Raw genomic sequence first — 15,048 nt, 5'->3', positions numbered from 1 at the left:
CCGTGAAGACTTTCCATTGCAGCATTTATATCTAATTACAAGACACACATTTTTAGACCCTTTAAACTTAAGCCTCAAGATAGGTCTTTCAACCCCATCCTCTTTAGCTAGAACTGAACTAAAAGTAGACAAGCTTCTCTGTTAGAGACATCTCAAGGAGAAAGTGAATGAATCACTATTTTTATTTGTGGTAGTTAGAAAAAAAATGAAAAATGGTAGACTATGGGGATGTATATACAGGAAAAAAAGCTATAAATAGGCTAAAAATGGATGGTATGGTCTAAAGAGAATGGGAAATTAATACATGTAAAGATCATATTCACTATTAAGTAGATACTTTATTTTTCTCCTTTGCTTTTTCCCTGTTAATTAACTTGGCCTGTTGGTTAGCTGCATTGTCTGTTGTATAAATGCACCATGCTTTATTTCCCATGTTTTTGTTTAACATTTAGTTTTCCAGTTTTTCACTTACTAGTAATAAAAGTTGAATGGATGTTTGTGTCATAAGTTTAAATTAGGTTATTCTGGAGGGAAATTTCCTACAAATGGAACTGGAGGGTAACAGGCCATATCTTCTCTTAGGAATTTTACTATATATTGCCAGCTTTCAAGAGGGCACATAAATTTCTACTCAGCAATACATGGAATTTTCAAGGATAATCTTAAAATCAAAATATAAATTTTGACTAATTTCAAAGAAGTTTCTGTTAAACTAGAAAGCTGTGCTGATGTGCAACCGAAAACGCAAATCAAGCCTGGTCTCCCCTAGTAAGTTCTCTAGACAGCCTTGAGCACTGACAAGCCCACTGTTGTCAAAGTGTGACAAGGAATTCTTCGAAGGTAGTTTTAGAATCCAGGCATAGGGATACCAGAAAGATAATTCGAGGACAAACCAGGCCTACACTTAATCCTCCAAGCCCCACTAGGAGCTTCAGGGAATTCTTGGGGACCCCTTGCCTTGCCCTACACTACTGGGGGGCAAGGCATGACTGGCTCCGTCAGAGCAGGGTATACCTCCAGACCGCAGACCTCCCCTTGCTTTTGTCCAATATTTGTAAGGCTTTTCTTGTAGTCTCAAAGCAATGAAAGTCTTTGCTTTAAGCCGGATTTGGATTTTATTTACATTTGCAAAAAAATGAGGTGTGTTGCTCATCACTGATTAAATCGTGGAACATCTTCTGCCTTTGTCCTGGGCCCACTCCTCTAGCAACGGCTGCAGTTGCTTAGGACTAAACTTGCCTCCGCCTGCCCAGCCTGGGCTGCAGCTTGTGAAAAGGCAAAGAGGAAATAGCAATTCTCTGTGCTGATTGGTGGGAAGACACAATTGCTTTGGAGTACTTTATATTTTGGGGTCATTGGGGCCCTTTGGTAACCTCTGACATGAACTTTACTGTTGCCCAGTGAGCTGGGAGCTACAGTGGACTTGGGGCAGCTGTGTTGAGGTAATGGTCTCAGTGACTGGTCCTGCGTGAGGGGATTGCTCAGAACTCGCCTCTGTTGTCACTGAGCAGGAAGCATAGCCCTTAGCCTTTTAGCAAGGGGATCACTAAAAGCAAATGCCAGAGATCTGTGGGCCCCAGGGATGTTAGTCACCCTCGGGTGCCTCCCAATCCAGGAATCTGGCTTCCATTGCCCCCCCTTCCTTTGAAGTAAGCCTGGGGCAGAGCCTGAGGATTCCTAGTGAGAGCAGCTTGGCTAGGAGGCCAACACACGGCTGTGAGTGAGCTGGGCTGCTGTGTGAGGAGCACCCACAGTGACAGGAAGTTCCTCATTAGGGGCAAAACATGCCCAGGCCAACCAAGACTTCAGGGAAGTAAGGTTAGCAGGAAGGAAGACTTTAGTCATTGTAGTTCTAGGGGGCACCCCCTTCCTGGGTAGGTCACCAGAGGATACTTCAAGAGGTTCTGCTTAGTGAGGACATGTCTGCATGTGAGCCCTGTGGATGGAGGGGAGAAGGTCAGGGTACCATGTTGGTGAGGGGACAGTAGGAGCTGCTGGAACTAGGAAACTATAGGGAGGTGGAGGCATGTTAACTAGTTTTTAGGTACCTCCCAAAATTTCCCTGCACAATACACACAAGAAAACTCATGAGTCCCCATGATCCTTAGAGGCTTCTGGTGATTCTCGGATGTATGGAGGGACAGCTTTGGGCCAAGGCATCAGAAGACCCAGCACTTTCTTAGATCCACCAGTCTAAGCGGAGGATCAGGATGGTGAGCCAATGTCTCAGGAGGCCAATTGGACCCAGACACTGAAGGGCAGGGTGCCCAAGACCCCCTGTACAAAGGGGGTTTGTGCTCCAGGAGCTACTCTGACAAGTAGGCAGGAATTCCTGAAGGGCTGTTCTAGAGGCTGGTGGAAGAAGCTGATCCTGACTGCAGCTGCCCCAGCAGACCTGCTGAAATCGGCCTTTGGACTCAACTATTTGTACATCTAAACCGCTAGCAAGTTTCTGCTTCTTTCTGCCTTAGTGACTTTGCACGTGTTCAGCAATGCTTAGTGAGGTTCTATTTGTGGGCAGGACACCGCCACCCATCCTTGACAACCCAGCAGGAAGCTGAAGCAAGAGTAGTTGATCCTTGGATTACATGGGGGTAGCAAGGAGGGGTTAACCCTCAATGCAACAGAAAATCATGGGTAATGCATGACTCCTCCAAAACTTAGTAGCCTACTTGTTGACCAGAGCCCTAGCATAGTAGTCAATGTGTTAGCACACAACCAAGGGGGACCTCAGAACCCCCAAACTTGCAAACTCCTAAGGATCTGCCAATTTGTATGCTTAAGACAAAGCAACACTTAGTATAGAGAACTCTATTAAATTATGGTGTAGAGAGAGAGAAGAAAGGATAATAGTTTCCCAGTAAAATGCCCAAAGTTACCCAACCCCTCTTGGGTAAATCCACAGTCCAACAGGGTTGGCTCGAAGCAGGGCCATTGAGGCCTGAAAGCCTGCCACAAGTCTAAGGCGCCTCTGGCAGTGAACAATGGGAAGGGAGCAAATGGGGCCAGACAAGTCTGGGACAAGAGGAGCAGAATCAAAGCACAAATAAACAGCTGCCATTGTCAGCCTCCCACACATCCCTCACCCACATCTTTTCCCAAGTGTCTCTACATGTCTCTCCTCCTGGTCCCCCAAGTCCCTGGTGCAAGTCCAAAACTGCCAAGAAGCAAGCGTGCCCTTGTGCCCTGAGCCACCTGCCTCCCAGGTTATATAACTTCTGGCTGCTCGGCTCCTCCCCTATTTAAGTGGGGTGGGGAATGTAGTACCTTGCCCTTTTATGGAAATGTCTGTTACAAATGAGCACTTACTGTGTACGTTACATGCATTATACAGTGTCTTCACGTAAAGTAAGCTAGAAAAAATAGTACAGCGCTGTGCTTGATACTGTCAGTTTGCATATTTACAAGAAAATCCACATTTGTGGATTTTTTTGAAGGGCAAGCTGTACAAGTAGCCCCAGGGCAAGGCCCAGGGAGACTCCTGCCTTCTGAGAAATGCATCGGGCTGCATCTAGAGGAAGCTCTGATCTCAGATCATCTCAGATCAGGACTTCTGAAAGCATCTGCTCAACTTCCAGCCTCCTTTGTCCTCATGAGACATACTTCCTGCCTGTGGGACTTTGCCTGCCCTGTACCCAGAAACAAACGTAGAGCAGGCTCCTTCCCAAACACATCCATGTTTTTCTAGCCAAGTCTGATGACCAATCAATCCTCTTGATTCACCTTTGGAAACACACCAGCCGAGGGAAATCTGCCCATGGTGGTGACAAGGATCCAAAGTAGGTCAGTATTCTGGTCCCGACGCTGCCAAGTCATCAGACAGGAGTCCAGCTGTGGTCCATGAATCACCCAGAACACCAGCAAGAGACTATTCCTGAATGAGATGGCCTCGGATCTCTCTACTTGCCTTGTGTCCTGAGTCCTAGCCTCAAAAACACTTCCTTGGAAGGCTTTGTCATTCTTAATCTTGCAGGCAGAAAGGGGTAGTCTGGAAGGGAGATTAAAGAATTCTAGAAAACTAGTTCTGGGCCTATGAGTATCTCCTGCCTATCTGCTTTGAGCACGTAAAACATAAGCTATACATTAGGCACCAGAGATGGCCTGCTCCATTAGAGAAGCAAGTGGAATAGATTTAAAATGGATGGTCTAAGCACTTGTCAGTTACCAGTTACTATAATAAACACTTTACATGTATTTCATTAACCTTTACAACACTATAGGGTAGCTATTATCTCCACTTTAAAAATGAACATGGAGAGATTAAACTGCTTGCCAAATGAAACTGTAGATGTATTCAGTATGGAAGGAGAATTTCAGTGGAACCTTGCTTGTCCATGTCAAGGTGGAAGAGAATGGTTCACAGCAGATACTCAAGGAATGACAAGACACTAGTTTTTTTTTTTTTTTTTTTTCTCCATTCATTGTTAATGCCTAGCTAGGGCTCTGAAGGTCCAAGAGGGAGGCCCTGCCTAGCTCAGCTGTCCATCCAGAAGCTGCCTCCAGACCATGCTGCTCTCCCAGGGCATTTCCCAGGGCAGCTTCCCCTGCTCAGCTCCCACTATACCTGTGGCATAGCCCTTGGTGTGACTTGGTGACATACACCCGAAGGCTGTGATCCTATACTTCTACAGCGCATGCAGTGTTATAAACCAGTGTTACCATGATAAAAAATAAAGCAAATGAATAACAAAAAAGTACTCATTTGTGGTAAGGGTAGTATTTTATTACATATTCATTTATGTCCCAAAAAATCACTTAAGCAAGCATCTACTTAACTGGAGATATTCATGAAGGATAAGATTTCTTTAATTTCTTTGGTATCGATAATTGTCTTGTCTGTAAGATATCATATACTTCAAATTTACAGTTAAACAGAACCTTGGAGATTATCCAGTCAATGGCTTTCAAAACCAGTCAAGCTAACATGGAATCTCAACAGATCAAAGAGGCATTGCTTTACACAGACCAGGAAACACCATTTGAATACAGAGGCCAGAGCAGGCTGGGCGAACATTCGAGGTTGGCCAGTCTTACTGGCAGAACTGGAGCTCAAATGGAAGCTGTTGGCCATGTATTTTTAGGCATTTTCCATGTTGATGTGTCCTCAAGACATTTAACACCTATCAAAGAGTCTGAATGCCTTCTTGAAATGATGCAGTGGGACTGCAGCAATTCACCTGTCGGTATAGAGGGCATAGGCCAGTGTCCACAATGGGTGACAGAAGTATGAGTCAGTCCAGGGAGGCCAGACAGGTTGTTTGGACAACACAAGTTAGAGGATGGAGCTTGAATCTATGACCAGAACTGGAACTCAGTACCATCAAGAAAGGTGGTGAGACTTCAGAATGGAGGAAAGAGCCAGGTCCTATGTACTCACTTCTGATGATTCATCCTAAGCATGTCTGCCTTTCTCTAAAAGGTCATGGCTGGGGCCCTATCTGAGGGGTGCAATTTAAAGATAGCCAGTTTTTCCTACTACCAAATGGCTATTTCATATTTTCTGGACTCTTTCATTTTCTTCTCATGGTTGTGAGTGGGAAGTAGACAGTAGGCAGAGAGGCCGTTGGGGGAGACCAAGGAGTGTAATACTCAGCCTGTGGTGGAAGCTCTGTATCATAGTCTGCTGGTTCTGGATCCATTCATGAACTCACTTCAGTGGTGACAAACAAACCCACCTACTGGATTGCCACAAATTGCCATTAAATATCCTATCCACCTCCCCAACCATATCCCTGAAAAGAGGAAAAACAAGAGTGGGGTTAGTGACAAAGAACAGGCTTCTATCAGAACAGATGCCATCTCATGTAGAGCTGAGGAAATGTTTGGCTTTGAGCAAACCATTAATACCACACATTTTTAGAAGATGACAGGGAAGAGCTAATGAATATGACCTAAAAAAAGTTTCCCCAGTTCCCCTTTTTGATTAATTCCTGTAAAAGTAAATTTAAGACAGGTAGATATGCGATGACATCCTTCAGTTATTAGCTCATGTTCATACCTTCCAAAGAGGAACAGGGATCAGAGGTCAAATAACTAGTGTGCTAGCCTGGATCTTTATAGTGTTTCCATCAATACTTCGTGTCTTTGAAATTAGCACTTGTTTTTCCTTGCAATTTGAGATTTGGGATTTTTAGTGGGGAACTTACATAATCTTCTGGGTCTTCTTGACTTGGGTCATTATAAGCCTAACTCCAGTCTAGAGTTTTAAAAATGTTGAAATACTAGTGTGCCCATATCAGTACACTGAGTTTTCGAGGATAATTTTTATTTATAAATATGCATCTCCATCACACCCACTCCCAGAAAGGGTGTGGGTGGCTTTTGTTTTTGTGAGTTTGGGTTTGTTTTGTCTTTGCTAGGGAAAGGAAAGTGAGATTTTCTTGGTTTAAACATGAGAGAATGCACAAGGCTGAAGACAATAGCATATAGCAAGAAATTAAGTGGAGAAAGTTGGGATGATAATTGGTACCTCCTCTATGACAAGCAGAATTTGACACAGGAGGTGAGGACTGCTCAGATACCAAAAGGTCCTTGGATATGCTGAGGGGGCACAGGAGAAAGGTTTGGCTAACAACTATTTAATGAGTGAAGTGACAGGAATATTTCATATTTGTTATCTGTCTTGTATGCAGCATTGAAATAAGCAGAAAGTAGATCTCTAAACATTTTTTGAGCAGTTTTTGTGTTCCAGTAGAATGAGTATGGACAAGCCAATTGGAAGTGCCAAGGGAGACATATAGACCAGCACAGTCAGGACCTCCAGGAAGTGGTCACTATCTCTCAATCATCCGTGCCACATTCAAATGAGAGAGCAGATTGTGGATTACTTGACCTGTACCTCCCACCTGAATTGGATTAGTTCTATCAAATTCTTGCATTTTTACATTTAAAAAAGAATATCACTGCAGAAATTTAATTTGTTCAGGCTTAAATTTAAATCCCTCCTCAGCTAGTTACTCTCTAGACTTGGAACATTTTATTAAACCTCTCAACCTCAGTTTCTCCGTGCATAAAATGAGGTGATCTTACAGAACTTTGAGTTAATGGAATGATTTCTGCAAAATACTTGACAAGCTACTTGCTATATATAGAAAGTGCTCAAAAGCGGGTGCTCTTATGTGATTTGTGTATCTATTGTGTTGATTGAACTTGATGAAATAATATATAGGAATTTGAATTGTAATAAAGGTCCTTAATACATGAGCTTCTCTTGCTTGGAGCTTATTTGTGTTTAACGTCTACAAAAAATGACTTAGTGACTTACTGTGTCATCGAGGGGTCTTGGGACAAGTAACTTTGTAGAAGCATATAATATGGAGGCTTCCACTAGAGGGCTCTGCAGAGACCATAAAACCATTCCTGGGATTACAGTGATGAGGAACCAACCCTGAAACGGCCTGGCTGTCTGGAGACCAAGGATATTTCTGCTCATCAGGGCTACTCAAGGAATAGTACCAACTTGATAAGCAACTTCTAGGAACTCTGCCAAAGACCTAGGAGTATGCACGTAGATGTCACCAGAAACAGCTGGTAGATGCCAAGCTAGGGAAGGTCTGTAGCTCTAAAGTCTGCCTCTAGCACTCCACTGAGAGGCCCACATGGCAGAGTACTAAATAACAAAACCCCCTTGAATCACCACCAAACCTTCAGCTTCCCAGTGGAAGCTAGGACCAAAACTGATGGCTGAACACATAAGACTCCCCTAGAGTTCCTGGAGTTCTAGGGCTGCATCAGCCCTGTACACCCTCGCTTCAGGGCTGAGGGCAGAGCATTTTTAATGCACTGTCATGGGATCAATGCCCCTGGGGACTCAGTGGGCACTCAGGGTTGTCCCAGCCAGTGGTACAATCGGTATGTCATTGCTTTTTACTAAGCATCATTACCCAGTAGCTTACAGCCTGGCCTGAGTAGGAGTAGTGAGACCAGCGCCTGCAGAGACAAATATGAGACCTGCTGCTGCAGCAACAACTTGGAAGCCGGACAGAAACGAAGCTTTCCCCGCTTCCCTGGGGACTTGGCCACCGTGGACTGGGGCACTGGGGCAGGAGCAGAAATGCTTTTCTTTACTGGTGGCTGCTTTGCTTTTTCTTGTGTCTGCTTCACTTCTGTAGACTTTATATTCCCCCCCCCAAAAAAAAAAAAATATCCACCGGGGGCAGAAAAAATGTGCCCCTAGACTCTAAAAGAAGTTCATGCAAGCTTTGGGAAGCTCGGGCTTTTTTGACTGCCTAAAAACCGACAGTTCAGGATATTCCAGGGAGATGTCCACTCTCCAAAGTCAAAACCTTCCTTTCTAAACCTGTGAAAACACCGAGGCTAAGTTCGCAGGCTCTTCCCTCCCATTCGCGGCGTAGTACTCAAAAGCGGCTGGGGAGCTGCTGGCCAACCCCGCCACCCTGCCCGGAGGAGCTGCCAGCCTGCAGCTCCGAAGGGCTCCGAGGGAGGGACCAGGCTGCACGGGGCTGGGCGTCCCAGGGCGGGGGGCGGAGCAGGTGAGCCCGTGGGGTGGGAGTGGGGAGGGGAGCGCACTTGTACGTGACGTTGGAGTTTGCAGCAAGCTCCAGGCAGGAGGCTGTGCGCGCGTGTGTGGAGTAGCTGGCTGCGTGGCCAGGGAAGATGAGCTCCGGGGGGCGGCCGCCGCAGTGAGCCTCGCGGGGACAGGGGCGCCGCCGGCACTCTGGGGCCGCAGGGCCTGAGCTGAGCGGCGGCGAGCCCTTAGCGCTCCTCCACCGAGGAGGCTCCCGGGACCGAGCCGTGTGCTTCAGCCGGCCCCAGGATGTAGGCGAGCCGTGGCGGAGCTCCTGCAGGCGGACGGCTCATCATGAAGAAGCACTCGGCCCGGGTGGCCCCACTCAGCGCCTGCAACAGTCCGGTCCTTACCCTCACCAAAGTGGAAGGTAATGGCCTGGGGGAGGGGGGGGCTGCCTGACTCAGATCCTAGCACCCAAGCGGGGGCTGACACTCTGCTGCTACCCTGGGGCTGCCTGGCTGTGGGTGCTGCGGTGCTCCCCAGGAGCTTGCCTGCAGTGCAGCGCCACTCTGCCTGTGAGGGGGTGGCAGCTGGGCAGCTGTTTAGCTGCCCTGAGCTGCTGTGGGGTCGCAAAGCTGCCCGGGGTCCTGGTGCTGTGCTGCCCTGGCACATCTGGCAACAGCAGCAGCAACCTCAGCTCTCCCCTGCCCATCCTGAGGCGCTTGCCAGTTGGTAGACCCTAACCAGTGCCCCCCAATACATACACACTTGGTCCCCTGGATTTGAAGAATCACTTCCCCATGCACCCCTGCCCCCACCCCCAGTCAGACCAGAGGTGTTGCTCTGCTGGTAAAGGCAGAAGAGGGCAGCTACAGGCTATGTCTCTCCTATGCAGCCCACCGGGGAAGTGACTGCCCAGCTCTGTGGCAACTGGCAGGGCCAGCAGGTGAAAAGCCACCACCAATGCCAGCCTGTAAACATGTCCTTCCACCCCCTACCACCCCCACTCAGAGTATGTGAGGCAGAGACCAAAAGGAGCCCACCAATATCCCTGGAGAACTATGCCTTACTCAGACACAGCTGTCATTCCAATGTGGGTGTGGGGGGAGCAGAGAGCCCAGTCTCGTCCTTAACTCCTCCCAGGAGGCAGAGGTAGAATGACTAAGTCTCCCTGGAGCTGGCCAAGTTGGTCAGGTGAGGGCCAGGGAGGGGAAGCGGACCCCTTCCATTCTAGGCCCTCACTTTGCTTGTACTGGGATCCCTCAATTCGGGGAATGTGAGGACAGCTGGGAGCTCAGAGTCCAGCTTCTGTGCACCAGGGACTGCAGCCTGGAGCCAGGTCCTCCATATGATGGCTTCCAAGGACCCTGTCTCCCCCTGGGAGTTGGTGTTTGTTACAGCGAAACTGAGAGCCAATGAGAGCAAGGCACAGGCGAGCAGAGCACTTGTGTGTTCCAAACTCAGCCCATCTAGAAGCCTGCCAGTGGTCAGCCCAGTGCCATCACCCCCTTCTACAGATGAGGACTATGAGGCCCAAAAAGGCGGATCAACTTGTCCAAGACCCGCCGTTTATGACTGGTGACAAAGGAATAGAATTCTGGGCTGTGTGAGCCTAAACACGGGCATTTCTAAAAAAAGAAAAAAAAAAGTCATGCTTTTCAGAACACCATTTTGAGGGCAATTCGTCAATATCTATCAAAAATGCTAGCTGTGTATACTTAGATTCAACAATTATAAACCTAGGAAATTTCCCTGTAGGCATGTCTCACACTCCCGTGCATGGATGTGTGTGCAAGGGTAGTCACTGCAGTGTTTGTAGTAGAAAAAGATTGAGGGGAATCTCTATTCATTATTTGGGGATAGATCAATAAAGGCATAAACTCCTCCAACCATGCCTCTATTTAAAAGAGTAAGATAAATGCATTTGTACAGACATGGAGAGCTGTCCAAATGCACTGAATTAAATAACACAGTAGAGGACAAAAATCATTTTCTGCTAACCTGCATCTTACCTTTCTCGTTTTCAAGAGGTTGTTTTGTGTAGCTTTCTCCTTAAGTCCTCATTCCAGTCTTAGACTTAGTCTCTCAACCATGCCTGAACTCTGTTCTGTGAGTTGGAGAGGGAAGGATTGGATATTTGTCCCAGGCAAGCTAGACACTGTTCCCTTTTGGGGTTCTCATGGAAATTTACCTTGTTCCCCACCCCTCAACCTTCTGAGTAAGGCAGGGTGGTATGCTCTCCAGCAGCAGGGTGTTCCCCCAGCAGCCCCCAGCCCACCCAGACGGGACATGCTCCACCTGCACTGGAGATCAGTGCAGGACCTTCCTGGTGAGACCATCCAGCTGGTGGCTGTGACCTCAGAAGTGTAGCTGGAGGCAGTGACATGTCACACTCTCCCCCAGCCAGGCCTGGAATTGCCTTCAGGAAATGAAAATTGGGATACCCCCTCCCCATTCCATTACGGCTAGTGGCAGGCAAACTCTAGCTCTCCTGCTCCCACAGATAAGTTTGGCAAACCCTGGGCTTGGGTTGTTTAACCAACCTTGCGTATAAATGCTTGTGAGCAATGAGAGTGTATTAAACTGAGGATTGGACAGATCGGGAGTCAAGACTCTTCCCCCTGCACAACTTGATGTGGAGGAAACTACATTTATGATTTATCAACTGTAGATGGAAGTAACCACCTACCTCGGCTGACTTGGGGAATGCAGTGGGGTGTAGGGTAGGTGGCAATACCTAGTGCATGTCTAGCTCACAGTAGATGCTTAACAAATGTCTGGCGGTCCTCCAGTCAGACTGTCTTGCACCTTCAGCAAACCTTGCTGCTCTCAGAATACATGTGTGGGGACATCTAGAAGCATCTGTAGAGTTCAGTGATAACTAGAAAGTTTCCAGTTCCCCTTTCCTGAATGATAGCTACATATCAAGAGTCTGCAGTTCAGAAAAACCTGCCCTTGGGATGTCTGGGCTTACATATAGCTCTCCCGTCTTTTTTTCCTTGGTATTTTTGTTCAGTTTGGCTTCCGGTCTATTTTTTGAAACCATTTGCATCTTGTGTTCTTGTTTTGGAAGTGTTGACTCATTTTGTTTTGCCTTGGATGCATGGGGCAAGGTAGTCCCTATACTGTGGCTGTTTCTGTGTGGATGGCAGACAGACCGCAGGGACAAAATGCAGCCAGCAATGAATATTTATTAGTCTGTGGAAGGTGTCTTCTAAGGAGAAGAAAGGAGTCAGCATATGGCACATATAAAACCACAACAGAAAATGCAGTGCTTGGTTGAACGCAGACACAGATGGACAAGATGACTTTATTTCTCACCAAATATTTCACGCATCCCTACTGTGCCTTTTTGTCTACTGAGGAAGACCCTGGAAATGAAAGATTCATTTCTTGGGGCTATTGACTTCTGGGTTGGAGGCTATACAACTGAAGTGAGAGAACTGATGAGGCACAGAAGGGAGAGAGGCTGTTTCAGGCAGTGGGAATGGCATGTGTGCAGGGTTGGCTAAGAAGCATGAGAGCGTGCAGCTGGGCCATGGATAGAAGTTGAGGCTTGAAAAGAGGTTTTCAGCCAAGTTGATGGTGTTTGTCCTATCCGACAGCATATATTGTTTCATATTCTTTTCCTGGCTTTCTGAACAGACACACACTGAACATTAATCAGTCATGTCTTTAGCAGAATACTAGGACCATCAATATTCACAATCAGCTAAGTCATGTTCTGCAGAATAACATTCAGTAGGGATTAGTAGTTGAGCAATTCCTGCAAGAAGCCCATGGCATTAGAATTGTGAAGAGGAAGGCTGTGGAGATAAACTGAGTCAGGGGCCACCTCTCAAGCTAAATGAACTAGCTTTAGCTCATGATTAAAACTCCCTGGGAAAGAGCTTTCTCACTTGGAAATACACTCCTGAGTATAACAGCTTTTGCTAATGAATCCAGTACATTACAAGCACTTTGCTTGGAGATTGCTCCATCTCTATTCTCAAATGAAAGGTAAATGTTACCACAGTTTACAGATGGGAAAACTGAGGCTTAAAGAAATTCACCTAAGATCAAGCAGTTAGGAAGCAAGGGTGCCAGCCCTCAATCTGACTCCAAAATTCTGGAAGTCTTTGCACAACTGTTTCATGTGAGTAGCAGTGAGAATTAGTTCCACTTACGGTGGATGTGTAAGTGCTGAGTAAACATTTGTACTCTCCAACTCCCACCACAAGGTCACTGAGGTCTGGACCCCCACCAGGGCTCACGGGGCCTCTGCTGTTGATAATCTCCTTGAAGCCTCTGCTCCAGGACAGTCAGCCTGTCTCAGCTGCCCCAAGTGGGTCTGGATACTTTGCTTCTATATGTGGGATGAGACTCATCTGTGGTGCTCGGTTGTGTGTATGGAGGTCAGCCCTATTGTCCCAATCTGAGAGAAATCCTGATACACACCAGCAAAGGGTTTCCACACCCCAAAATCCTGCCCAGGTTTGAAACCTCAATGACAAGAGACTCATGTATTGATCAAAAATGTTACCTAATAGGTGTACAAGAATGAACAGATGTTACTGAGGATGCTAAGAGGAGTGAAATGGAATCCTAAACCCAATATCTAATTCTACACTGAACAAAGCTTTCAAGCAATGAAAAATCTAACACAAATAACAATAGCACATTGAAAGGTCATTCTTAAACTCTAGGAAAGGAGTAGAAAATGAATGGTGTTTAGCAGAGTTAGGCAGAGGGTCAGCCCACTTCTGGCCGGGACACAGATGGACCCTAGGCAGCCATTTTTGCCACCATTATCCTTATTTTGCCAAAAATGACACAAATAAGACACTTCTTCCTTCTGAGCTTGGATGTGATCTCAGAATTCTCATCACCAAACTCCAAATGAGCACACATTCATAAGCATTGACCTTCTGGAAGCACAACCTTGGTGTCTGGTAGAGGAGGGCCTCTGTCCTCTGTAGTCACAGGTAGGAGGTAGGAACAGAGGCAGCCCTGCAGACAAGGGTGCAGAGTTAGGAGAGACCCATGAGTAGTCAGCTAGGGGCTAGAACTGAGGTTATCTAAGCAAGTGGGGAAGGGAAGGGCTAAGATGGGCTTTCTGCTGACAAACTCTCAGCCTTCCTGCATGCTGGGCTCAGGAGAAGGAGTTGAAACAGACAGGAGGGTGGAGACACTGGAGAGAATGGCACCATCGAAGTCTGAGAAAATAGTCTCGTAGGTGTTAAAAATAGGTCACGAATCCATTTTATCAAATGTCTTTTTAATAAAGGAATTAGAATAGAATCCCAAATACCAACATGTAGCACAAACCATAAGAAATGGGCTCGACCTGTGACATCTCCATCAGGCATGGATGTGTGTGTGTGTGTGTGTGTGTGTGTGTGTGTGTGTGTATGCACACAGGCTTCCGCACGCAAGTGCTCTGAAGGTCACAGTGAAGTTTGAAGGACACTCCTGGAAAGTATCCAGTGGAGAGAGCAGCCTCAGCTAGTGGCAATAACTGATAGGATTTGCTCCCTGCTCCCATAAGTCCTTGACCTGATTGCCTCGTTTGTCCTCAGACATCCCCGCGAGGTGACAAAGCAGCGCAGGTTAAATAATACATGGGCCAGTGGCCCTGTGGTATCCGCATATCCCCAGCACTATGCCATCCACACGGGACAAGACAGGTCAGATGAGGAGTGCACAGGTCATGGTGACAGAGTTGCAAGTAAAGGGCGCCATCAAAGGTGATTCAGAGCTCAGGGACATATCAGGTGAGAGATGGCCCCGTGGGAATGAGACATGCCAGAGGCTCTGGTGGGTGCACATCGTGGATATAGGGAGCACAGAAGAGAAAGCTGGCTGGACCAGAGAACACAGGTTGTTAGATGGCATCACAGAAATCACAGGAGGAAAACTAAGGCGTGTGGTATGGCATTAAATACAGCCAGATGGGGTGGTTTTGTTAAAAAATAAATAAGTGCTTACTGGTTTGCAAGCCATATTACAAGGGCTAAGAGTGTTGGAGGAAGGACAGTTGCAGGACACTTGGTGAGGCGTTTGACAGTGAGAGCTGAGAGACGCCATCCTCAGGGTGGAAACAGATTTCTCTAAGCTGGAGGAAGGAGACTGGTTCCAGGACAGACCTGAGGTTGCTTCAAGAGAAAGATGACAGGCAGCAGCGGCCTGGCCGAGGCAGAAAGCACAAGGCAAGAGAAAGGCATCATTAACCTTGAAAAGGATACAGGACAATCAGGATGGGCGAGGACAGAAATGGGGAGGTGGGGGGGAAGGAGCCGAGGACTCGTGCTGGTGGTAACTTTGATAACGAAGGAGTGGAATCCTCTGCCAAAAAAGATGGATGGGGGCTGAAGGCCTGCAGAGGTGGGAAAGGGTTCAGAAGAGCTTGTTGGGGGAGCTGAGAAGAGATGTAATTCTTAAAAGCCTTTTTGGCGAGTGATACATTTTCACTGGTTAAGACATCATGCAACCGGGGGGAAGTGTGTACCGGGAGGAACACTGGTGAGGGTGAGTACACTCCATTTCCTGCCCCTCCTCTAGCTAATTAATATATCAGACATGTCACCTCACTTCTTGGA

General features: G+C 47.1%; 1 protein-coding gene across 2 annotated transcripts in view; it reads left to right on the top strand.

The window, feature by feature from the left end:
- The window catches only part of SLC35F3 (solute carrier family 35 member F3), a 341,959-nt gene that overhangs the window by 230,582 nt on the left and 96,329 nt on the right, over positions 1-15,048 (top strand). The window contains exon 1 of one of the 2 annotated variants that reach the window (XM_037510404.1): positions 8,544-8,897. The exons of the other annotated variant lie outside the window; for it this stretch is intronic. Coding sequence (XP_037366301.1) covers positions 8,822-8,897 — 76 coding nt within the window. The 5' untranslated portion in view covers positions 8,544-8,821. Of the gene's footprint in view, positions 1-8,543; positions 8,898-15,048 lie in introns of those variants that run through there. 2 annotated transcript variants of the gene reach the window in all.

This window comes from Talpa occidentalis, unplaced genomic scaffold (assembly GCF_014898055.3).
Source record: "Talpa occidentalis isolate TD23 unplaced genomic scaffold, MPIMG_talOcc4v2.1 talOcc4.14, whole genome shotgun sequence".
Taxonomy (NCBI): Eukaryota; Metazoa; Chordata; class Mammalia; order Eulipotyphla; family Talpidae; genus Talpa; species Talpa occidentalis.
Note: the sequence above shows the minus strand (reverse complement) of the source record. Positions and strands in the feature narration are given on the sequence as shown.